The sequence below is a fragment of the Myotis myotis genome, unplaced genomic scaffold (genome assembly GCF_014108235.1).
Source record: "Myotis myotis isolate mMyoMyo1 unplaced genomic scaffold, mMyoMyo1.p scaffold_m19_p_3, whole genome shotgun sequence".
NCBI classification, from domain to species: Eukaryota; Metazoa; Chordata; class Mammalia; order Chiroptera; family Vespertilionidae; genus Myotis; species Myotis myotis.
The window spans coordinates 155,741,059-155,768,094 of record NW_023416335.1 but is presented as its reverse complement, the minus strand read 5'-3'; the positions used below and the strand labels follow the sequence as shown (position 1 = coordinate 155,768,094).

Below are 27,036 nucleotides of genomic sequence, written 5' to 3'. Positions count from 1 at the left end.
GGGACAAAAATGTTCGCTTAAATACATAAGCCAACTGTTTGCATTACCAGGATGTCCTCCCACAATCAGTGGAGTAACCCTGAAGTGCCCAAGTCACCTCCCCCCCTCTCCACCTCCCTCCCGTCCCCAGCCAGTACCTCCCATTAAACTCTACATCTGGTTTTGGCCCCCAGGCTGTCTGGGGCTAGTACAGCTACACTTATATTTAACAACAACAAAAAGAAAATGCTCAGCTTTAGTTTTCTGCAATAAACGGAGCAAATTGGTTTTTGGTGGGAGAGGGCGGGGGACCCACAGGTGTCTATCCCCTTGGTCAAATAAGGCTACGAGTTAGATAACAGGCCTTACAATCCTTGGTTTATATATTCGTTTGTTTATAAGGTAATTATGAACAAGGTATTAAAACTGCCAATTACTTGAGTGACGAATAAAATTTTCCTTGCAGTGAAAGTATGCTCCAGCCAAAGCCAGCCATTTCCTGAGCTGCACACCTCCTAAACTGCAGTGTGAAAGTGCTCAGTTACAGACGGGCGGCACAGTGCCGTCTTTGTCAGCCCCACTCCCCGGCACAAAAATCCCTCACAACTGCCAGGATAATAGTCCCTGTATCACAGAATCCGGCCTCTGTCCTCATGGAGCTGAACTGAATCCAAATACCAGTTTCACATTAGCTCTCAGACTTAACTGGCCAATAACTACCTGATATGCACCAGTTTTGTTTTTGTTTTTAAAGCCATGCTTTATATCATGAAAGGGTTTTTTTAAAAGGAGACAGCTACATTTAAAACGCTAGATTAAAAACTCTTTTTAATCACCTAAAACCCTCCGTCTAAACACGTCTGATACTAAGAGTGGGCCACAATTAGCCACTTCTAGAAGACAAAGATTTAATTCAAATTCAGCGTTCATTTTTTCTCCAAATATGGATACCTACCAAAATTGATGGGCACATTAAAAGCACTGCTGTTAATGTTTTTGGCGGGAAGTATGAATTGCTTTAACAAAACAACAACAACAACAAAAGCCAAACTGTGTGAATATCTTTTTCCATTACTTAAGTTAATGTGGAAATGCCATCTTTGCATTGTTCAAAAACCACACTATGGTACTATAAGCATTGGAAGGTGTTTCAAACATGGTGTTTCAATCCATCTTAAAGACTACGAATATTTTGGTCTTCTCTGCTTGTTGACAGTACAAGGTGTTCCACAGTTAATCACTGCCGGGGTCAAGTATAATCAGTCCCTTGTGGACAGACACAGACCTGGGGTCCTGGTCGGCTGGAATGCACAGGGTTCCCTCAGGCTTCTCAGAGCCACAGCAAACACAGTCCCAGGTATTTCAGCTGTGGCTTCTCAGGCCCAGCAATAAAGGCTTCATTTTTTACTAACTTCACCTTTCAGCCTACTTTGCCAAAGGCCTTTAAATATAGAGGCAAACATGACTGACCATTTTGTATGATGACATTTGTTCTGAGAGTGTTCAAGATCTAATAATGAAGGAGGGAGATATGGTCCCTGACCTCGCAGAGCTGAAATTGCCGTGGGGTCAGGAGAAAAGGCAGGCAAACGGGAGTGGTCACGGAAGTGACAAGTGCTATGATAAGGAAGTAGTGAAGTGGAAGAGGGAAGGGCAGCCTCCTAGCAAGTGGTGGGAGGGGTGCAGGAGGTCAGCAGCACTTCCCACAGCCAGGAGCCCCCTAGTGTTCCAAGCAGAAGCAAGCGAGAGTGAGGCAAGGTCCCTTTGAGGAAGTGAAAGAAAAAAGACAGCCTTGATGGCTGAAGTATAGTGTTCATGGGTAGAGACTGCAGACAGAGGAAGTTCAAGCGTGAGGTGCTGGCAGGAGATAACAGTAGGCCAGATGGGCATGCTGTCAGGCATGTGGGCATGTGGCTTCTATCTGAGGATCAAGTAGGAAGAGGAGGACGGAGGCTTTCAAATGGTGGGGCGACAATCACAAGTGCATTTTAGAAAGGTTGCTCTGGCAGCACTGGGTAGAAGGACTGGGTGGGAGGCAGGCAGCACCAGGTGCCGGAGCAGCACCAGGAGGTGCAGAGGACACATGACGGCACGTTGGGATGACGGTGACTGTGTGCCTAGATGTCCCCTTTGGGTTTCCCAGGGCCCAGGCTGTGCTTTTCTTCTGCCCTGACATACAAGCTTGGGTTTCCAGCTCTGTCGTCTCTGGCACTACTGGAATTCTCATTCCCTCCACCTGTGCTACCACAGTGCTCCGAATCGCTGATACGGGAGGCCTTCTAATGCACAGAGCACAGACGATGGTCCTCTCTTGCTCAGGTGTGAGATGCTGACTAGAAGAGCCAGTATTGACATTTTAGTGTGCCTATCAGTGATGGCGAACCTATGACACGCGTGTCAGAGGTGACACGTGAACTCGTTTTTTTGGTTGATTTTTCTTTGTTAAATGGCATTTAAATATATAAAATAAATATTAAAAATATAAGTCTTTGTTTTACTATGGCTGCAAAGATCAAAAAATTTCTTTATGTGACACGGCCCCAGAGTTAAGTTAGGGTTTTTCAAAATGCTGACACGCCGAGCTCAAAAGGTTCGCCATCACTGCTATGGTCACTAGGGAAATAGAGAAATGTATTCTTCTCATATATAAGAAATGCGCTTATTTGTTCTGATACTGTGAGCACCTCTACTAAATGTAAATCCGGACTGAGTTAATAACAGTAAAATATAACTCATGAGGTTAGTGACATAACCACTCAGTATGATGATGACCGGCTTTACTTTTTGACTCACTGTGACCTCCAGAAAGCATAAGAGTCTCAGAAGAACCTCATGTACTCATAGGTGGATATAGATGCTGTTAGTTTATTTCCAGAGTTTGAAAGGAGAGTCACAGAGTGAAATATTCTTTGTTAGCGAGGAACCAGAATATCAGGTTTTTTCACACTGGAATTCCTGAACCAATTAAACTGTAACTTCTTGGTGAATAAGAAGTGTCTGTCAATCGTTCCAACTGTCTCCAACAGGAAGCTTAAGGCTTTGCAGCTGGGAGGTGTAAAGATGTGCAATCTTGGCTATTTAGAGAAGGTATGTGCGTGTGGCACTTTCCTTACAGAGAGGGTGTGCTCAGTGAAATTTAATTTGAAACTATGTTTTTATATGTTGCAATGCCCTCTTTTCTTAGAATGCATTTCTCTAACCCCATCCCTTAAGTCCAATTCAGTTATTGCAACTGACAAATTGCTGAATCCGTGGTCATTCCATACAACCACAGAGCAAGTATATTAACTGTATCGACTGGGAGAGTCGGCCTGGCCCCAAGGAAATTCTGATTTCTATACATAACTTGCAAGCAACCAGTTTAACATCATTTATAAAGGAATTACAAGTTGTTAAAGAAAACACTACATTTTGCAAACACTTTAAAGGGCACTGATACTTCCAACAATAACTCCCCCTCTCTTACCCCCCCCCCCCGCCCCACAAAATGAAAGCTTCCTTGAAAACTATCTTGGCTAGAATACTAACACCCCATAATATTAGGTTTCTTTAAACAGAGAGACTTGCCAAGCAAAGAACCTCTTCCATGCAGATAAAAATAAACTCTCTCTGCTCATCTTTTTTCTAAAAAAGTAATTAAGTTTCATTAAAAGAACACGTTTAGACTGGTCCACTGGTACTGTGGCATCAAAGAATAAAGCCAAATGAGGCAGCTTCAGCAAGGAGAAAGATTCTGGATTAAGAATTAATGATACTAAGCAGCAAATGAGCCACTGTGAGGGGCAAAGAGTCAGTTCTCTCAGCTAAAAGCCAGGTCAATATAAAATATAATTATCTTTTGGACCATGAACATCATAATGATGGCCACAATGTCTTAATAAAATAATCAGGGCCCTATTAATAAGGCAATTATAACACATGTTAAAAATGAAAAAAGAAATGAGTCAAAAAGCCATTCACACCAGATACAAAACAACTCTTTTTGATCCCCAAGTGTAAATTCAATTTAGTCCTTTATATAAACAAATTTAAGAGCAAGTTTTTCCATTTAGGATGCTAAAGAAGATACTTACTGAACAATTATTGTAATCTGAAACGATTTAATTACATGCAATAAAAATTAACTCTAGTGACGTTTAAAATTTCCCCCGTCTTTTGAGGCAGAGATGCTCCCTAGCCATTTCCACGTGCCAGACCACTGTTACGGTTCAGCTGGGAGTCTGAGTCTTCCCGTTAGCTTGTGATTTACTTGTGAGTGGAGAGAACTTCTGATTCATTTCTGGTTCCACCACGTCGGGACTAAATGAATGGGTTCAAGACCCTGAAGAGACTGGCCATGATTAGTCCAGAAACTCTAGTCTAGATCAAAGTTCAGAGTAGCCCCTAAGGATTTATTTACCTTGAGGTTCTAGATGCACATGTACGTCCGAAAATGTTACGGCCACTATAGCCATCACCCAGCAAAAGGAAACAAACCTCTGATCCTATACACTAACCAACCTGTTAAATTGTAGGAGCTCCTTTTTTATTATTGTTTTTTTTTTTTTAATTAAAAATCTTTTTTAAAAAAAATATATTTTATTGATTTTTTACAGAGAGGAAGGGAGAGAGATAGAGAGTTAGAAACATCGATGAGAGAGAAACATCGATCAGCTGCCTCCTGCACATCTCCCACAGGGGATGTGCCCGCAACCCAGGCACATGCCCTTGATCGGAATCGAACTGGGGACCTCTCAGTCCGCAGGCCGACGCTCTATCCACTGAGCCAAACCAGTTCCGGCCTATTATCGTTTTTTTTTAAGTAGGGTCTCTTTGAAGCAACAATTCAGACCACAGTTCCCCAGCAAGGGGATGCTGATTCTGTTCTGATTCACTACACTTTGATTTTCTCACCTGTCAACAAGAGGAAAAGAATGATCTCTTCCAGCTCGAAGAAGCCGAGATTCTGGGTGTGGATGACAAACACTGGAAGTGACAAGGTTTGCTGCAGAGGCGTCACACAATCATGCCGAAGCTGCAGCCTTTTAGAGAACCCGGGCTCACTGTGGGGGCTCCACATCTTTACTCTGTCGGAGTCCCACCGCCTGGCTGCTCAGCCTTCCTTGGTTTACTCCCTCATTTCCCTGGGGTAGAGCACAGCCTCCATCAGCTTTCCAAGAAACCATGCGTAGGTGTGTGTGTGTGTGTGCGTGTGTGCGTGTGTGCGTAGGTGTGTAGGTGTGTGTGTGCATGTGTGCGTGTGTGCGTGTGTGCGTAGGTGTGTAGGTGTGTAGGTGTGTGTGTGTGTGTGCGTGTGTGCGTAGGTGTGTAGGTGTGTGTGTGCATGTGTGCGTGTGTGCGTGTGTGCGTAGGTGTGTAGGTGTGTAGGTGTGTGTGTGTGTGTAGGTGTGTGCGCGTGTGCGCGCGCGCGTTTCATGTGTGGAATATCTTCACAGGATTGACAGTTTGGGTGTGTACAGAGTTTATATTAGACACCCTTTCCCCTTAGGATTTGAAGACAATGTTTTGCTCTATTATCGCCCTTACTACATAGCTGTGAGTCTGAGGAGCCAGAGGCGGTTCTGATTCTCTATCCCAGTGTTTCTCCAACTTCAGCAGGCATCGGAATTATGGGACAGGGACTTCTTGAAGCAAGACTGGTGAGCCCACCTGCAGGGTTTCTCTTTAGGTCTGGGTGGAGCCTGGGGATCTGCATTTTTCCAGGTTCCCACAGGATGATGATATTGCTAGGAGCACCCTTGGGGGAACCACTGGCGATCCTTATAGCTGATCTGCTCCCCCGCCCCGCCCCCCTCAGGGCTTCTCTTTACCTCTGGTATTCTGCAAATGCACAATAATGTCCCTTAACGTAGGTTTTGTTTATTTCTTGTTTGCTGGTGCACTTTCAACCTACAAATGTGTTTCTCAGTTCTGGGGAATTTTTTGGTATCTTTGATAATTCTCCCCCTCCTATGTACACAGACCTCCCTTGTGGCATACCAATTAGATAGGTATTAGACTTCCCAGTGGATCTCCCCATTTCATTTTTATCTCCCCTCTTCCATCCTTTTGTCTTTTGGTTCTTCTTTTTGAGAATTTTTCAACTTTTTTCCAACCCTTCTATTACCTTTTAATAGTGTCTGTTATTGTATTTTTAATGGCCGAATTCCTCCTTATTTTCATTATTATTATTATTATTATTATTATTATTATTATTTACCATTCTTTTTTGTTTTCGGCCACAGTCTAGAGCGCCAGTTCCAAGGCCAGAGACAAACAAGGCACAGTTCCTGTAGTCGCGGCCTGATGGGAAAGGCAGCCACGAGCCACCGACAAAGGCGAGTCCACATGGTGTGGGACGTGCACTAACAGGTTTGCACCTGCCCACCAGCGCTGCCCCACCCTTCTTCCCAGTCCGGTCCCCTCGCCACCTTTCAGATCTCATAGGACCCCTGCACCTCCCCGCTTGCCCGCCCCATTGCTCTCCCTTCCTCTCAGGACCCTGAACCCTTCTCCTATTTACCATTCTTTTATCTCCAGAGATATCAGATTGTTTTGAAGTTCCCTTCTCCTTCCATCAGGTATCCTTCTCCCGTTCCTTTCGGACTCTGACTTCATTGTTAGAAACTTCCTCAAAAGTCTGGGGATCACTGGCTACCCGTTCGTATTTAATAAAAAGCAGCACTGAAAAGCTTATTAAGGGCTGTGAGAATGGACCTGTTGACTGTGAGTCTCAGTCATCTCCACATCTTATTGCTCAAATCCTGCAATTTCAAGTCTAGGGCCTGGGAGGGCGAACAGGAAAATAAGCTGAAGGGAGGGGGTGTCAGTACTCTCAGTACTCAGATTTTACTTCATTTCACTGGTTGCAGAATCGGCTGCCCTCAGCCCCCACCCCTTGCCCAGCTGGGCCTGTGTCCCAAATTACTGAGATATTCTGTTTCAGATCTCCAGAGAGTAAATTTCCAATCTTCTGTCTATACCAGGGGAGGGGCAGTCACTGGGCTTTGAATTTTAGAGGAGGAACCCGGAGGTCTTACTGCTTCTTGTAAAAGAGGCTTAACCAATCCCCCATTTCTAGTCTTACTCTGCACCCCACCTTTACAGGTCTTGAGTTCCTGAACTATTCTGAGGTTCTGCAGCCAAAAGTAAAAAATAAAAAAAATAAATGTTTGCTTCTTTTGGGATCCACTCCAGCTTCTCTCTGAAGTCAGGTACAGTTTTCCTGTTTGCTTGCAAAATTTTTGTGGTGTCTTTCATTTGAACGGTCTCCTATTCTCTCTTTGTTCCCATCAATGTGCACCCCTTTAATTTCATTTTAAGGGAATTTAGGAAGTTGCAGAGTTAAATGAATGCATTCAGTCCACCATCTGTATTAAAAGCGGTACAGAGTGAACAGTCAAGGGTAGGTGCCGCAGAATAATAGTATAATTCATCTAATAGATGACTGGTGATCCCAAACCTCTCAACGTGCTAAAATGATGGTCTAGAAGCAACCAGAGGAATTAAGCTGGGATAAGGCAGTGTTTTGGATTTTTAATCCATCATTTTAAAAGGCCAATCTGAAAGCAATTTAATGAAAGTGACAATAGGCTTGGGGATGCCAGCTGATGACAACTCCATCTGAGACAATGCTACAACACGGTCCATCAGATGCCAATAAAATCTTAAGTTTCATTAATTTCCAGTATTTGGGGCAAGAGTGATGATGGTCCAACCATATTCGGTATTAAGACCACAGCTCTAATATTTGTTCTGGGCACAATATTTTACACTGCCATGCTAGACGAGGTGTATGTGGGGAAGACTTTAAAAATCTAGACCTACACTGGCCAGTACAACAGCCACTGCCTGTGTAAATTATTTAAGTTAAATTGAAAATTCAGCAACATTAGCCACATTTCCAGTGCTCAGCACCCATGTGGCCTGGCTGCCCAGTGGCAGCACAGACACGGCATACTCCCCTAATGGCAGAGAGCTACTGCAGAGCCCTGGCTGAGCCCCCAGCTCATACAGGAAATCGGAATTGGACTCTGAGCTGGGGAAAAGAAGCCTTTATGAAAACCGTATATTGTGAGCCTGGTTTTATAATGCAGAAATAGAAGGAAGTTGTTCTCTCCGGCACACAGAACTAGGACAATAGGTACGGGAGCCACAGAAGGGCAGAGCACAACAAATAAAAAGTCCTAGCAATTAGACCTATTCACAGTGGAAGGGCTGCTCCCCAAGAAGTGAGCTTTTGTCCCTGGATGTGCTCAAGGGGAGGTTGGGTAACCTCTCTTTCAGAGGTTTCTCCATGGAGAGAAACGTCTCTTCCAATTCTAAGTTACTAAGATTGAGTACAAACACTCAACACTAACAAAAAATGAGTTATGACCAGTTATATAATATAGCAAACTGTTTCTAATTCCTCTCTCCTTATTTTTGGATACATAAATGGGGATGGTGGTGAGGAATTGAAAGCAAAAAAAGACAGGAGAAGGAGGATAAAAGAAAGAGGGATTTACACAACAAACTGACTACTTTCCTGACATCTTTAAAGAATAATGCCCTCAGTTCCTGGGCCAATACCTTGTGCAGGATTCCATGGCAATCAGTGACCAAGTTCAAAAAGCATCTTACTTTTTTTTTTCTAAAAAATTATGCTTATTCTGATTCTATTCCATGTTTGTTTCGTTATGAAAACATTTACAGCTGCTCATGCACTGTGAAACTGACAGTCCAAGAACGTATACTACGGTTACTCTATGCTGCGTGGTACTTGCAGCATAAATACTACCTTCCTATTTCAATCTGTCATCTCCCTCACTCTACAGACGACGACTGTGTCTATTGGCTAAAGCTTAGTGAGAGAGAGGGAGACAGCCAGGCAGGTGATTTTAAGTACTAGAAAGGAGGTGCTTAGATTTATAATTGCCTTTCCTTTCATGTTTTGAATTTAGTACTTAAGCAACTTCCAGCCAAAGAAAGAAGTCTTACTGGTTAGAGCCCCATTTCATTGTTTTGGTCTCTCTACCCAACTAGAGCTCCCAGCCTCTGGTCTAAGGAAGATGAGAGATAGCAGAGATACTAACATAAGGAAGAGAAGGAGGAAAAGCAACGAGGCTAGGATACAAACACATGTTGAATCTTGCCACCCCAATCATGAAAAGCAACTAGCTATAGCTTTATTGTTTTGTCTGTCTTGGCAGCGCAAGCCTCATTCAGCTTAGAGAAGACTCTGGCAGAAGCTGTACTTGATACTTCAAAGCAGCAACCAAAAGGGCTAGCTAGCATCAAGTTGGGGGAAGGGATGAGGAAATGGTGTAGGTTCCGGATAAGTATTACCAGACAGGAGTACTTGTAGTATGCTATACTGGAGGGTCAAGTCAAGGGCCTGGGGGTCAATTTTCCAGGCTCCAAGAACCATCACTGAATGAAGAAAGTTGCTTAATGGGTCACTATGTCAAATCTAATAATGTTGCTACCTTGGGAAAACACAGTTGCGTTAATGACATTTTTAAGTGTGTAGGAACAAAAAGATGAATGGAATAGTTTCTTCTACAGTTAACTAGGTATATTAATTTGGACCGAGCTACCCATTTGGTCATTCGCCTAACAAACACGTACTCAAGTGTGTACCATCTGCCAGGTTCTGCACTGATGCCAGGGAGAAAACAAGTTTGAAAACAGACATGATCTCAGCTTTTATGAAGTTTCATTCCAGGGGGTGGGGGGGGAATAGATAATAAAGTATCACAAACATGCAACTGAAAAATGTGACAGCATATATTATAAAGGAGATAGGAAAATATATAAGGGGAAACCTAAGCCTGGCTTAGAAGTTGGGGGAGGGGGAGTTTTCTAGGCAGAGGGAAAAGCATGTGCAACAGGACCTGAGGCAGGAACAGGCTGGCACATGCCCGGGGGGAATGAGTCCAGAGGAGGCTCAACGGGAAAAGAAGATTCGGATCATCCAGAGCACTGTACACCTTCAGGAAGATTCTGCTCCTGACCTGAGAGCAATGGGAAACTCCTGAAGGGTTAAAGAGCCCTGGTCACAGATTTGTTCCAAAAACAATCATTCTAAATTGAGAATTCGAAAACCTCGCAAACTTGTATTCTGGGGCGTAGTTTCAAGTAAACGTGAAAATAAACTTAGAGTCACAAACACACCTCTGTGTACAGTAAACTCTTTTATGTGCAAATCACATATAAACATTTTTAAAGTCCAATAAAAGAACACAACTTATCATATGAACATGTGCAAGTGTTTACTTTGTCAGACTTGAATTTCATGAGCTTATTTCCATAGCAGCACAATAATGTCTGGCTTGTGCTGGTGAAGTCTGCAGCCCCCTAATGCAATGTCCCTTACACAGGAAGTCACTGGACCACTCATCCACGTGGGTAGAACATGTATTTTGGGGTGAATTTTTTAGCCAAGTGATCAAATTCCATGGACTCATCTGTACCCAGATGTGGGTAAAGACGGGATATGGGTTATGTCCACTTAATCAGAACAGCACTCCCCGATTCCCCAGAAACTTAAGCTCTAATTTTGACTAAAGCTGGTCCCCAATTGCCTTAATTAAAATGACAAAATGGTAACCACTTTTCAAATATCGACTCACATAAATTTTGGTTTAAAAACAACTAATAACACTTTGAGCTGTTCTGCAGAGATATAAAATTACTCAGTTACATCAGCATTTGAAAACGTGCTTATTAATGCTTGCCTTCCTTATATGCAGCTTTATCTCTGAGTTGTGAACTACTAAAATATCAATATTTTAAAAGTTATAAATTGAGTTTGATTATTTCAATAAAGTCTGTGCCATGCAACCCATCAATAATCTTTTAAATCATTATCTCCCAAACTGATTTTTTTAAAATATATTTTATTGATTTTTTACAGAGAGGAAGGGAGAGGGATAGAGCTAGAAACATCGATGAGAGAGAAACATCGATCAGCCGCCTCCTGCACACCTCCCACTGGGAATGTGCCCGCAACCAAGGTACATGCCCTTGACCGGAATCGAACCTGGGACCCCTCAATCCACAGGCCGACGCTCTATCCACTGAGCCAAACCGGTTTGGCTGATTTTTTTTTTTCTTAGTCTGATTTTTGGAAGGAAAAGGGAAATGCATGCTTATGGATGAAATTGCCATTGAATATAGTACTGGGTTCGGTATCTAAGTAACAGAACACTGTTGATCAGATTTCTAACCAATAGTTCACATGGACCCTTTTCAGAAGTCCATATGCAAATGAGACCCCCACCCCCACCCCCCCATGGCCAATTTCCCTTTGTGGGAAAGAGATGTGGCCCTAACATACAGCAGGGCTCAGAGTTCCAAGGATGGATGGAGAACAGGTATTCAGTAAGGCATACCTGTTCAAGAGCAAAGCCACGTTATCTATCTGTCTTCAGGGCACTTGATTCAGAAAATGAACATCATTTAATAACTACTTGAGAAAAAAGGAGAGAAGCAGATTCAGTGCTTAACTGAAGTGTAATCATTTCATTCCCCTGCTATAAAAAGTCTGCAATAACTCCCCAAACCTGTAAAACACCTGAGCCAATCCGCACCAACTTACCCAAGTCTCCGTCCTCCCCTGGACCTCACACTCCCTCCCAGCCCACACTTACTGAAGCCACAGCTCTGCACTGGGGCAGCCCGAGCGTCTCCCTCTCCCAGGGCGGCCCTGTCCTAGAGGTATCTCTTTATCGTCTCTCTTCCCGTTATCATGGTTCAAAGTAGAGGCCAAGTCCGATTTTTCTTTGTTCCCAAGCACTTAGCACCTATTAGGCCTTGTTGTTGGGCAACAGGAACAGCTCGAAATCTACCTTATAGCACACAAGCCCTTCCTTGTTCAGTTATTCACTGTAACTGAAGGCTCACCCAATTTTTAAAACGATCTGAAGAACACAAAAGTTTCCCGAAAATTCACCCCAAATGCAAAGTTCTTTCTCCTCCCTTCTCTGTTGGTGCCAGGATAATGTTTCTAAATCCTCTCTTCTTCCTGTGACCCTCCGGTTCCAGAACCCACTTTGGCTCACTGCCTCTCATCTTTGCTGCTCCGCCAAGCCCACTGCAGCTGTAACAGCAGCAGCTGGTGCTGCTCACTCTGTTCAGAGCCCTTTCCTGTACATCATGCCACTTGATCCTTCCCCGGAACCAGATGAGAGATGGAGAAACATCTTACACTGTTTTTACAGATAAACAAAGAAGAGTTAATTAACTCTGCTCGAAGCCAGACAGGTCATTAGTATGAGACAAGACGAAAACCTGTGTGCCCCACTCTCAGCTCAGGTCTCTCTACTATTGCACAGGGGCCCGTGGTCGCTCTCGCCCACTCATACTTACTGAGCCTCTCCTATGTGCCAGAGGCTGGACGGGGCTTCCGAGGGGACTGAAAGCTCAGTAGGACATGAGTCCTAGCCTGGAATGACTCATGTGTGACAACTGCCAGTGGAGAACTACACATTTTGTACTTGTGGGAGTTTCAAAACCGAAGAATAAAAGTCACACCCTTCTCAGAATTCTACAATGCCACACAAATAAATTCCCAATACTCCCTACTCCCCGCCACCCAGGATTGTTCTTTATAAATCACTTCAGATCTTGGAGCAACGTTTGACTCTCATGCTTCCCTGAGTCCCCAAAGCATCCCCAACACAGGAGGACGTAGCGTGATGGAACCCCATCACACATGGCACTAGGTTCTAAAACCAGTGGAGCAGGGGAAAACCAGCTATCATGAATATATCCCTAAAGATCCCTTAACAGACTAGCAAAAATTTTTTAGGCAGACATATTCTTTCTTTCTGTCTCAATGAGTCCCACATAGGGCCAGTTTTGTAATTTGGATTTTTAGTTCAGGACCTGATGATGCAGTTCCCATGTGTGATGGGCAAAGGGGCTACGGAAAAATCTGTATCTCTGAAGACCTAAGTCATGCCCAATGGGTCAAGATATCCACTTAGAACAGAGGTGGAGAACCTTTTTTCTGCCAAGGGCCATTTGGATGTTTATAACATCATTCGTGGGCCATACAAAATTATCAACTTAAAAATTAGCCTGCTGTATTTGGTCAAACATTTAATGAACTCATCCCTAATGCCTTGGCAGGGCCAGGCCAAATGATTTCCTGGGCTTTATACGGCCCATGGGCCAGATGTCCCCCGCCCCTGCCTTGGAACAATGAGAAATGGGAAAGGGGGTTTTTATTTCCCAAACACTTTCATTTCGCACACACTCCAGGGCATGTGCTCACTGGCTACAGTGGTGAGCTAAATCCTTCTGCTACTTAAATTACTTCTCTTTTTCTTTAATGATTATTGCTATTATTATAATCTTTTTTTTTTTTTTACCAAGCACACATAATTGAACATAAATTAAGTGGAACACAGGTATGCTTTGTCTCCACTGTAAATTTTTAGTCACTGGTACAGACCAAGTTTATAGGAGATCTGTTTGAATTATGCTAACTGCATGCGGCTGCTCCATAAATATTCCTTAATTCATACACTAATTAAGCACCGACTACATGCCATCCATCTACATTAAGTGCTGGGAAAAATAAGAGTGAGCCACAGAGGCCTCAAAGTATAGGAGGGGAGAAAATTACAAACAATCAAGATAGACAAGGCAAGAGGGCAGAGGAAATGAGGAGATGGCCCCACCCCCAGGTGCCCCGCAGGACGCCCTTCCCCACCTTCAGGCCAGTTCAACTGTCACCTGCCAAGTGCGTCACTCCATGAGTCCCCACTTGAAACTGTCAACCCCCCTCCCACCACACACTCTCCCACCTCCTTTCTGCTTGATTTTACTCCCTGGCACTTACCACCTTCTGGCCACATTCCTTATTTATTTTACTTCTTGTCTTTCTCTTTCCATGAGAGGGTCAGCTCCTGAGGGCAGAGATTTTTAGCTATTTTGTTCACTGTTGAATCTCAATCCTAAAACAAGTACCTAGCACATAGTAGGATTTGGTAAATATTCAAAAATGAGTCTTCCCGGACCACACTAACGGGCAACTGCCGGAGCTCTCAATCCCTTTGTCCTCTTTCCTTTTGCTTCTTAGTCTTTACGAAGAAACTCAAGTTTTCTTTTAAAGTTTGTTTACTTGTTTATTTTTTCTCAACCCTCACGAGAATGGAAGCATCCTAATAAGAGGGACTCTGTCTGCTTTGTTCGCTGCTGTGTCCCCAGCACTAGAACAGGGCCTGGCACTGTTTGTTTCTTCCACAAATTTTAGTGGAATGAATGGTCATGATCATGGCTTATATTCACTGAGTATATGCCAGTGGGTTTTACCCTCCTCTCTCTCCAAATCCTCACAACCCTAGGAGGTGGGCATTATCATTTTCATTTCATAAATGGGGAAACACAGATAGACGGTAACTTGTCCACGGCCACAAACCAAGCAAAGGGAAGAGCCAGCAATTAATTCTGAGCCTCTGGCTTGCGCCTCGCATTTAATCACTGTTCTATGGGCACGGCCGGAGCTGCACTGTAGAAGAACAGTGCCGTTCTCCCTCCTGGCCAACCTCGGTAGTTCCCTCCTCATCTGCCCCGTTGTAGCCACCCTCCCGCCTCCTCCAAGCCACTCTCCACACTAAAGCCAGAGTGACACTTCAAAAAGCGAATCTCATCACCTCAACTTGCTTGCAATTCTCCAATGCCTTTCCATTGCTAGAGCACCCATTTTAGGGTCCCACCCAGGAAGGTGATCCTTTTTTATAACAACTTCTTGGGAAGGATGACAAATGTCATCTCTGGAAAAGTAAGTATTATGAAGAAAACAATGAACTTGGGAGAAATGCTCTACCTTTGAGATAAGAAATAATGAGAAAATGCTTATTTGATTATTATAAACTGAACTCTATCAGTAATTCCAAAAATATTTATGCAATTTCTGCTTAGAATCAGCCAGGCAGATGTGTCAAAATGGATATTCTTGGGCCCCACCCAAACCCATTAATTTAGAATCTCTAAGGATTCGGTCAGGAAATCTATGTTTTTAACAGGGACTCTAGGTACCTCTTGGACATTCACTCACCTAAACCTTTTCATCTCTAAGATAATAGGCAAGTATCTGCATGTTGAGCAATACCATATAAACCATCAATGTCAAGACTAAGGCTCAACTAGCTTTATTCAATGACCAATAGCTCCTCCCTTATTCAACAATAACACACACACACACACACACACACACACACACACACACACACGTTATTGTTGAATTGTGCCTCACAGCAGCTCCTGTGTTGAGCCTCTGCCCTCTGGTGGTGTCAGTGTGCGTCATAGCGACCAGTATGCTGTGTCCTTCCGACTGTCTAACTGGTCGCTATGACGACACTGACCACCAGGGGGCAGACGCTCAGCACAGGAGCTGCCTTGAGGCACAATGGCCAGTTACAAAAAAACAGCACCATGGACCTGGTGCCCACAAACCAACACTCGGCTTCCCCCAAGTGGGACACAGGCCCGCCACCACCCCAGAGTGACAGGCCACCAAATCACAGCCAATGCTGCCAAGACCCCAGAGCCCAGCCCAGCCCAGAAATGGTGGCTGTGGGAGCTGGGTAATGACATCACACAGCAACGCCTGGCTTCCTCTCCCTAGTAACTAGCCTCCTTGGATTTTCTTCAGCCCAGGAACACAACTTGCTTTATAGCCAAGTGCAAACATTTTACACTTTATCCAAATGTCTGTGAAGCATTTTCCCGTGCCTCATCTCATTTGATCCTCACAGAAGTCCTGGAGTAGGAAGATAGGAAACTCGGTGGAATCCTATTTTCATTAGCTGGAAAACGGAGATTTAGAAAGTTTAGAAACGTGACCTGACTGAAAAGAAGAAGTGGTGGACCTTGAAAATGACTTCAGGTTTTCGCACTGCGCAGAATATAGTCAAACACTGCTGCAGTTAAATATTTTACCCTTTGTTCTCCCTGCGTGATCTACAATAATTATCTGCTTCATGCTAATATTTACTGCTGTGTTGCTGACAATTACCTGAAAGAGAAGTTGGGGTGCTTCACTGGGCTGGAAAAAGTTTAGCTAAATCAGAAAAAGCAGGTCTAATTAAGCAAATGTATTCTATATATATGGCTAAGTTGACTCGCGCATTGCGCCATACACAGAAAGCTCTCGCTGGCACCAATCGCGCGCTTGTGTTTCCATCTGTCATTGTCGATCGTGAATTAGGTCGACACTTCTCTATTATAGAGAAAGGGCAAATAGCAATACTGAAGTATTTCTTCTAATTAATTTCCTTTCAATGTGCACAAAACCATGCACTGGGCCACTAGTGTTATATAAACCACAGATTCAAATAAGACCCAACCCAAGTCACAAGTTTCAAGTGCCCATTGCTTGAGCAGCTCACACACATCATAGGAAGCCAAACCTATCACATCCGTGAGCACAACTCACTTATGCCAGGTCAACAGTCTTACTACAAAATATGTTCATTCCAAATATCTCTTTTCCTAAAACATACCATCCTGCCATGGGTGGGAAATAACTGAGAAAAATAAACAAAAAACACAAATCATGTTTTGCTCTTGACTTCTGCCAGTTGACTTCTGAGCTAGTACTGTGTGGGATTCAAAGACAAGCAAGTCTGTTCAGGCCTTTTATATTCTGAAAAATCCCTAGAAATGTTAGAATGAGGTTTCTTAATGAGCAGATTCAATGCTCACCCAATGGCCAACCTAAGACAAATGCCAAGTTTCCCTGACATCAGAACTGGTCCTTAAATAAACTCATCCCTGGACACTTGGGGTGCCATATGACCCAATATTAGCTTCTGGCTCCTGGAGAAGAAAAGCATTTTACCAGATCCGGTCTTCTCTACTCTTCTCTGCGTCAGCCCCTTGAGCTGGGAGGGGTCTCCACTGCACAGAGCAGCAGGAGTACAGAGCACTGACACCGAATCTCATGCTCAAGACTCCAACTAATTTTTCCCTTTCTTTGATATGTTTAAAATTACTGAACTTGTGTAAATTACCTGGAAAAATGATTTCCTACACATATTGCTAAAAAAAAAAATCTTGACAGAATAGAAGTCAAATAATCCTGAGAACTACTTTAAAAGATGTGGGGTTTAACTGTGGTGCTACAGCAAGTTTCTAATCTGACTCATGTTATGTGGTTCAACAATTTTTTTTTTATTTCAGAAATGGGTAAGTATTGACTTTCAGCTCTGATTACTTTCAAGTGCTTCTATATTAAAAAAGCGCGCACACACACACACACACACACACACACACACAAGCTCTACCCTACACAAGACAAGGCAGAAAGTAATAGTGCTTTAGAAACAATGATTGTGTACTGCAATAGCCAAAGAAGTCTACAAGAAAAAACAAAACATTTATAGAAAAAAACAGGCAGAGAAGTGAAATTTTCAAGATATTTCATAGGTATAAAAACAATTTTTCAGCATCCATATTGAATTAGTAGCCCACCACATAAATTACTTTTCAGATTCTATATGATCTAGGTAATAAAAAGGATCTATCACTATATAGATCAGTGGTTCTCAACCTTCTGGCTCTTTAAATACAGTCCCTCATGTTGTAACCCAACCATAAAATTATTTTCATTGCTACTTCATAACTGTAATGTTGCTACTGTTATGAATCATAATGTAAATATCTGATATGCAGGATGGTCTTAGTCGACCCCTGTGAAAGGGTCGTTCGACTGCCAAAGGGGTCGCAACCCACAGGTTGAGAACAGCTGATACAGATGAATAAAGCAATCCCTGGTAAGATATACTGCAACAACTTGAGGGGAAAGAGAGATTATTCAAGTTCTAAAAAGACTGGAACTCAGTACTCACTAAAGTGGAACACAAACAAAATATGAAGATGACTTCAAATTCAGAAGGTTTCTAAATTTCCATATTTTATTTCAGTTTTCTCATTACAAATTATAGCTACAAAGTGCAAAATCACTAGGTTATTTATTCCCAATAGAACTTTCTAATTCCCTTACCAGTTCTTATGCTTTTAACTCTGCAGCAAGCCAAAGAGAAGACTTTTTTCCCCGCCCACCCCCCCACCCCAAATTCTGAAACTCCACTGTGAATGCTCTCAGCCATGAAGCATGCACTGACCCCCCTCAGGGCTCTCTTGAACATGCTGACAGAATCTGCCAATACACAGGGACAAGGACAGAAGGGTGACGTGGCATTCCCTGAGATTTAAAAAGGCCCCTGTGGTCAAATGAGAATAGCTAAAGATGTTAAAGACACCAAAGCCAGTGCTACATTTAGACTCCAAAATTTTAAGCAATTGTGAAAGACAGAATGCAGGTATTAATGCTAGCATAAAAATATTTCTTAAATTCAGTGTTTATTTGTCAAATATCAACTGCTTTTTCTTTCATTCCTTTCTGTTTCTGATCTTTGGAAAAAACCACATCAGTATCAAATGTCACTTAGTTCTTATTCAAACAGAGGGAAGCAGACACAGCGGCTGCACCAGTGACTTAGCTGACCTGGGCCCTAAGTAAAAACAAACCTCTATAAATCACCAGATGTAAGCAATTGGGTAGTGATCACTTTAATTAATTGAACAGCTTTCCTGAAATTTACTGTATAATTTCGACCCTCCCAACACCTTTCCCAGAAGCATCTAACAATGGTGTTATTTTCTTCGGTTGTTTAAAGGAGAAAAACATTTTTAACTTCAGTGGATTAAATATATTTTTAAATTATTCAAGATTAAGATGGTAAACTACTTAATTTTAAAAATTAAATCATTCACATTCTAAATGCTGCCTTTAAATGCCCAAGTGAAAATTATTCCAAAATATCTTCAATGCATGAATATGTTATCTACCTTAAATGTACAGAAATGCTAACACCATTTTAATTTTATTTGAAAACTTGTATTTGCAAAATAATGTGCAATGGTATTTCTAACTTCAATCACATTCATTTATCTGGATAAAAGTTCCTATTTTGATTTGATGTTTCTGAACCTTGATTTCCACCACAGGCACCACACTTAAAAGAGGATACTCCAGTGCCTTATTAAAAACTCCCATTTCTCCTCACAAAACAACTCCAATCATTCTCCACCAGCAGCTAAGTAATAATACCTAACCCACAGATCCCATGCCAACCATTAAGCAATACCAGAGGTAAAGTCTCAGTCAACAGAATATAATCAAATACATGTCTCTATGGGGTGCAGGCAGCTTCCCTGAATTTTGGAGGCCTGAGTTCAGCAATGAGTGAAGTGTAAAGTGTGTTGTTACAATAATACTTCCAATTTAGCAGAGAGAGACTGGGGCTGAAAAACAAGTCAACAGTTTTAAACACCTCATCACCCACTGAAGGGAGTATTCTTATTTTGCTTCTAAGGCAGTGGTTCTCAACCTTCTGGCCCTTTAAATACAGTTCCTCATGCTGTGACCCAACCATAAAATTATTTTCGTTGCTACTACATAACCGTAATGTTGGTACTGTTATGAATCGTCATGTAAATATCTGATATGCAGGGTGGTCTTAGGCGACCCCTGTGAAAGGATCATTCGACCGCCAAAGGGGTCGCGACCCACAGGTTGAGAACCGGTGTTCTAAGGTCTTTACTCCAGCTCATATCCAACTGCTACCCCATAGTCCCTGCAGACATACATATGAAATCCTGCTAACATTCACTTACAAGGAGAGAAGTGTAATATTTGCTGAGACAGGTCCTAGATTTGGAATGGTCTCCAATTCATTGTTGTTCAGTTTCCTATAAATGCCCCCAAAAAAAGAAAAAAGAAAGAAAGCTGATTAGGTCATCTGTAATTCATAGAGACGAAACTCTGTAAAATTATTTAAAATTATTGTTAACTCAAGTTGGCAGTTTTAAATAATTTATTGCTATCCAAATGTTTTCACAGTCAAGTAATGTGATGGGTAGTATTTTATTCAAACGTCAAATAGGAGATAACTACGACTCACACTTCTCGAAGGCTTTGAAGGTGGCTCGTGGAACTTGCCTTGATGACAGACAATCTGTTGTGACTTAAGTCCCTATGAGAAAACAAAAATAAAATGGTAAGTCGTTTAAAAAATCACTAATAGCACTTAATGATGTACAAGACAGAATGGACCTGTGAAATATCTCTATCAACACTGGTGATGACATAAGACATAATTGGCCCATCCTGACCATAAACTAGATGGTAACCAAAATGCCAAACTCCAAAAACACAAACTCTGAGGACAGAATTAGTTTAGGAGGCTGGCAGATTCCAATGCTTTAAGCCCACAAGTGTTTTAGGAGATGTTTTTTGGCACAGGGTGAACAGACCTTTTGTGAGCTGGCTGTTTTGCTTCACCTTCCCCATCCCCTACCATCTCCTCACTTCCACCGTGATATGATGAAGTCATGGCTTAAGAAAAGTGGCTAATAAGGCAGGTTGCTGAAACTAAAACCTCTAAAGAAATATTTTTATTTTATTATCAGAAATTTAAACACCAAGTGTCTTATTATAGTCAAACAAAGTAGAAATTGCTTTTCACACATTTATTTCTCTGGGCTAAGGCAACAAGTTATTTAAGGTATCATTTTGTGGTGTGTGTGTGTGTGTGTGTGTGTGTGTGTGTTTGCATGCGTGTACACTCGAGTGCTGAGGGTAGAAAACAACCTAAACCCTATGCTCTCCTGAATTCCCCAAATCTCAGTATCTGGTAATATACTGTGTAATTTAAACCACATTAGCCACCTAACAAAGTTAAGCAGAATGTACAGAAGGCTGTGGTCACATTTCTTTTCAATCATTAAAATAACTCTGCTTTTTTACGCAAAGATTCAGTCTAACTTGACCTAACAATTTCCATTGGACATTATTCTTTTTTAAAAGAAGCAACACAAAACTTCTACTTACACAATACTCTAGGCTAGGAAGTCATCACAGCATTTAAGATTCAAGCTGTGATTTTTTAAACCTGCCAAATATTTGGTTATCTTCCCTATATTTGCCAACATATTGAATACGTGCCCTCAAAATGGTGCGATGAAAATAAAATGGCTGAACAGCCATTGAAAACCAGGCTAACAATAATATGGTTTAAAGCTCTCCCGCTGAAAAAGGTTAACCAACCCTTACTAAATTAATTCTTTCGGTGTTTAAAGAGAAGGATTTTTAAATAACCAAAGTTTCAAATAACCAAATTTGATTGGAGAAAAAGCATGAACCATTTGTTATATGCTCAAGTATGCACCCCCCCCCCAAAAAAAAAGAAAAAGGCAGAGAAACACAGTGTTACTCAGTGCCCATCCATTAGTTAACAATTAGAAATCAGAGAGCCTTTCCAGCCTTTGAATTTTTTGTTTTGAGAATAAACCTGGATTTCTCCATTTCACACACACACACAAATCTGCAAAGGTTTTTTTTATTTGAAACATGTTTGCCTAAAGACCTACCAGACAGTAACAGACATGAGCAGATTTGTTCTGGTAGAGTTATAACATGAAAAAAAAAATCTGGCACAGTCTTTCAACTATAAAAATCCTGCAATTACAACCACTGCTGTGCATGCTCACCACGCTGGAGCCAGACACTTTCCCTCAGCCCCAGCTCAGGTCCATCTGGAGTTCATCAAGGAAACCGTGAGCCCAGCAGCTCACGTTAGGATTCAAACAAAACCTGTGTGCTTTTAGCACCACAGACAGTCACAGATTTCCCACAGGGTTCAGAAAACAACCAAGGAAAAGAGTCCTTCACCTGGGAGGTAGCCTGAATCAACAGAAAGTCTCACTTGGACCCACTTAACTAAACATTGAACCGGCATACAACTGCCTCCCCTATTGTTTCAAGGTGTTTTTTTTAAAGGAGGAACCAATCTGGCATTTACATTTAACACAGGTGATTTTCCTTTTAATTAGAAAAACTAAAACCATACTCTTCACTTCAGTTTAAGGATTATTCCACAAGGCAATCCTGTGAGGAAAGAGATGGAGTGCCTAGCATTTTTCCCAACCAGTAATGGGATGAGAGCTCCAACAAAAGGCCTTTAAATGGAGAAACTGCCTCCAGAGAACAGTTGCACATGCGGGGGGGACCGCTCACTTCTGATGCAGAAGCAAGAGCTGGTAACCTTAACTATTTCAGTTATTGCAACACTTCCACTCCTGAATTCTGTGTACTACTATTAAAACCACATTCTATGTGGGAGAAAAAAAGACACCCCTTAAGTGACTTTTACTGCTAAATACTTAAAGCCATGAAACTTTTAATGCACCTAAATTTAGACTTAATTCAGTTTATGTTTCAGAAATGCTTATTTTCCAGATAAAGGATGTCACATTTTCCTAAATCTTCCTTATATTGTTTTTATAGCTAGACCATTACAAACAAATTCCAGTTGTACAATGTCCATGTTTTGTTAAAACCCGTAAGAACATTCAGTAAGGAAGGCAGATTCATTTTAGACCCCCATTAGTGAGCATCTTCACCAAGAAACTTTTTTTTTTAAGAAAAAGAAACCATTTCTATTATATTTAGGGACATATCTTTTTTAAATGTTTAACAATTTTTTGAATTTTTTTAAAATTTATATTTCAATTATCATTTACATTCAAGATTATTTTTTGTTGGTTTCAGGTGTACAGCTACACATAGTGGTTAGACAACCATATACTTTACAAAGTGTTACCAAGAAACCTTAAAAAAATACACAAAAAAACTTTTGGTAGTGAGGTTAATAAAAGGAAAAGGTGGTCAGGCAGGGAGGTGTTAACTATTTACCCAGAACTCAGCTGGCCAAATACTTGAAAATCAAACTCTACTTGGTAGAGACAATCTTCCTGAATATTAGCAAGCCCATAGATATATACGAAAATAATTAATTTACAACAACTGGTTTCAGCTATCATTTTCTTCCTTTCAGCATTTGGAAATCTGACTTCCAAGTCAAATTTTAAAATGCAAATCCAGCACAGCTTCTTAATCAATCCCACTGGGGCCCGCAGAGCTGCTAATTCAGCAGAAATCTGGAAGGCTGAAAAACAAAAAGCCAGGCTGTAGCTGTTTTAAGACACTGATCCAGAGTGACTCATAAATCAGCCTGCTATGTTCAAGTTTTAGTCTGGAAAATACAGAAAAACAGCTGCGAAAACCATAAGGACTATTACCCCCACCCCAGCCCTAATTCTGATACCAACCAAAGGATTTATAACAGGCGGACACTAAGGAAATCCCACCAGCAGAAAGAAGTCCCTTTCGGGACTCTTTTCCCCTGAGCCCTACTAACTCAAACATCTCTACGTGTACAATAAATAATTTTTAAATTCCAGCGAAATTTTAATAATACTTGAAGCTCTCAATGGCAATTGAGCAACTTTCCCCTTTGGCTAAGGAACACGTTTCTAACAAGTGCTCTTCTTTAGGTTCAGGACTCTGTAAGCACAACTCTAGATGTAAACTCAAGAATGCCTTTTAAGGCAGTTAGTTGTAAGCAACCTTCAAATAGTTACTGTCTTAAGGGCCACTTCCACTAAAATATTAGAAGTTATTTTTTGAAAGAACTAACGGCAGCATTATTATGTTACAGCTCGAACTATTCAACTTTTCACACATGAGGTTCCTATGGCAATAAATTACAACAGAGTAACGTGAAAAAATAAATAATTATAACAAATAGACTGATTTTTTTAAAACTTGCTAATTTGACAAAAAAAAAAAAAAAAAAAAAAGGAGGACACTAAACTTTTTCTGAAGAGTGCTCCCATAAGCTAGTCCTGAGGCCAACTTTCATTACTTTAATTATCTAAGGAAAGGAAGTTAAGATACAGAAGAACAATATGCATTTTTCTACTTATGTCTAAACTCTGAAACAATCTACTTAAAAGCCTTTCTCATTATGTAAAATTTAAGAAGCAGGTTTCTTATGCCTCCTGTTACAAACACCAAGTAACAGAGAAGTTAAAGCTCCATTTCTTGGGTTTTTCTTCTCCTTTCAAAGGTGGAGAGAGGAGACCTGCAGAGCTTTAAGCACAAACAAAAGGAACATTTACAATAAAGAATTTAGACCACATGGTTCGGTGACAACTACAAAGTTGGTTAAAAGTCACAAAAGTACAAGAATGACAGAGCTGTCCAATGAGTGATCGCAGCGGGGCTTCTGACAACAGACCTCGCGCTTATTTATACAAGTGGAACTTATTTTCACATACATTTAAGGAATGTGGACTTGTATTGAGACAATTTACTGCTGGCGGAAATGTAATTAAAGATCGTGCTAACCAAATAAACTGTAATTTGTTTTTAGTGTGCCACCAAATTATCTGCAAAACAAAATCCTAATTAGGTCAGCTACTTTTAAGATAATGTTTAAATAGGTACCAAGCCCCTTTTGGTTTAACTCAACTTCTAATCGAGAGCAATACAGTTATCTTTTAAAAGACAACCAAACTCACAAAAATTTAATATTGCAGGGTATGAGGCCTCTTGATATTGAGAAACTACTGAATATAAATTAGATTTGTGAAATATCCAAGCCTTTCCAAACACAGCCCAGGAAGCACTACTATATTCATTTTCTTTTTCTCATCCCTCTGTTATTCATAGGTGTTCACCTCCAGTCAGTTCCATATGTTGTCAATAGAGCCATTCACATTTCATGAATAAGGCAGCATGACCTCCACAAGAGGCAATTGAGCAGAATTAGCCACAACTAATTGAAAGTCTTCCTGCTTTGGGTTAAAGCCTTTATCTCCATCTTCAATTGTAATAAAAACTGCTAAATAAGACATCCTGTGATAAGAGATTAAATATCAATCTAAAACTCTCCAGTTCTACTTTTTTATTAAACCAAGGTTTGCTAACAGACAAAGAATATTATTTTGATGGCCAACAATTCTACAATTCAAAAATAAATATTCTGGTTGGCACAATGATTTAAAAACAATTTCCTTCTACCATTATGATGATGATGATGATGATGACATTAGGATAGTCTACTAGAATTGTTTAGGAACTTAGAATTTCCATTGCAATTCTGCTAGGCCCAAATCTATTAAGTGTAGACTGTACTTTTACTTCTTTTAAACAGTAACTTTTTTATTTTTAAAGCACAAGTTTTGACTGTTTACATGTTACAGGAGTCCTCCCATTTCAACAAAACTAAGGTTGGGAGAGAATAAAGACATGACATTTGGAAAGAATCAGCCTTTCCAACTAAACTACATTTTTTTCCTTGTTCTTGCACGCAGTTGGCAGTGATTTCAGGTTTTCAGACTTCACAGCTAGCATCCAAAAACTTGCATAATAGCACTCAGCACTCTCTCCTAAACCGTCTGGGCGTGCTGAGCAGCTACAGAAATCACGCCCTTGGTTCTCAAAACCAGCTCCTTCCCTTCCAGATCTACTGATCGGCCTTGCCAGCTTCCCACCGGAACGAAGATGCTACGATCTGGTCTAGGAGGGGGGTTTATGGGGCACCGGAGAACGAACAACAAAAGAATGCCCATCTACCACAGCTTGGACAGTGCCCCAACTCTAGAGAGAGGACTTCCTACATGAAAGGAGCGCGTTCAATACTGGTGGGGTACAGGGAGAGGGCCTGACACAGTTAGAAACTATAGCTGAACCCCAGGATCTTACACTCACACAGGGGGAACTGAGAACTCCGATAGTCCGCAGGTGGCCACCTCTCCCGGCCAGGCAGGGGCGCGCACTGGAACCCCCTGGGGAAGCTCCAGGCGCAGGAAGTTGACTCTTCCCCCAGAGTTGTCAGTGGCTCCCTCCCCTCGCCCAAGTGAGGCTAGACCGGTGCGCGTAGGACACCCCCCCCCCCCTTCCCCACTCTCTCCCCACCCAGCGCAGCCCGCAAGGCGCAGGGGAAGGGAGACCAGCGAGTCCCCGGTGGCTCCTTTCCATCCGCACCCAGCGCCCTCGAGGCCTGGGCCAAGCGCAGCTGCCCGGGAGAACGCTGCTGCGCGCCAAGTGCCCAGGCCCGTGGCTGGCTTCCCTCCCCCGCCTTCGGGAAGAATACTTACAGCCGAGCGACCCAGGGCGGGAGCGGCTCGGGAAGGTGCGCCAGCCGCAGGCGGCTGCAGTCCAGCAGGTCTCCGAGGCAGCGGCAGGGAGCGGGGCACCGGCGCTCGGCGGCGACCCCCCGGCTGATGCCCGCGGCCGGGCCCGCGCGTCCCAACAGCGCGCACAGCAGCAGCCCCAGCGCCGCCGCGGGCGCCCGGAGCTTCGGCGCGCCCATCGCGGTCCCGCGGCCTCTCGCCCGGCCCTGCGCTCCGCAGCCGGCGCGCGCTCGGAGCCCCGCACCAACTTCCAGCCGAGGGTGATGCCCGCGCCCTCCCCTCGCGCTCCCAGGTGAGCGCCTTTCCTTCACTCTCCGCGCCGAAGCCTCTTCCTGCACCGGAGCAGCGTGAGGGAAACCGAAAAGAAGGGCGCCCTGCGGCAGAGGGGCCGGACGAGCAGCGTCGGCGCGCCGGAGCCCCTTTCACCCGCAGAAGAAACTTTTCGGCCGCCTCCCCGCGGCGGAGCGCCCAGTCCCGGCTCGGCGGACTCGGGGGCGGGGCGAGCGGCGGCCGGCGCGCGCCCATTGGCCGGCCAGGCCCCTGGCCACGTGACAATAACAGGGCTCCAAGCCCTGGGCGGGAGCGCAGGAGAAAGTGGAGCTGAGGTTGTAGGAAATTCGGGGTTACATTTTCCAGCCTCTCGGGCCAGAAGTTCCACTACATCCTGGGAAGCATATATCCAATGGCGTTGGAGAGTAAAAGGTAGTGAGCAAACAAAGTATATAATGTTAGGGCAGCTCGCGGAGTTGGAGGTATTGCAGGGAACATCAGGGGAGTCAAGTTAGCTCTGTCACCAGAAAACTCTTCAATTCCAAGTGTTAAAAAGGTATAAATTCCCCTACTATCCACAGATAAACAATGGTTTCAATGAAAGCGCAATTTTCTTTAACAGTAATGCTGGTCGGGTTTTTCCATATATTGGCTCCCAAAAAATAAAAAAAAAAAACAATAAAATGTAAAAGTTGTGGTATTGGAAATGGTATATTGAGTTACAAATAGCCAGCTGGATAGACCTGGGAGGAAATTATGGGAAATGGC

General features: G+C 42.6%; 1 protein-coding gene across 6 annotated transcripts in view; it reads right to left on the bottom strand.

The window, feature by feature from the left end:
* The window catches only part of LRIG3 (leucine rich repeats and immunoglobulin like domains 3), a 50,879-nt gene extending 24,444 nt beyond the window's left edge, over positions 1-26,435 (bottom strand). The window contains exons 1-3 of one of the 6 annotated variants that reach the window (XR_004965890.1): positions 25,963-26,435; positions 19,920-19,991; positions 19,633-19,707 (exon numbers count right to left, since the gene is read on the bottom strand). Coding sequence is in view for 4 of the 6 variants with exons in the window: in XM_036298177.1 (XP_036154070.1) it covers positions 19,633-19,707; positions 19,920-19,991; positions 25,963-26,177 (362 nt within the window). In the remaining 2 variants the exon portion in view is untranslated. Of the gene's footprint in view, positions 1-19,632; positions 19,708-19,919; positions 19,992-25,962 lie in introns of those variants that run through there. The other 5 variants (XM_036298177.1, XM_036298176.1, XM_036298175.1 and 2 more) reach the window with 5 other exon arrangements.
* Positions 26,436-27,036: the final 601 nt, after the last annotated feature.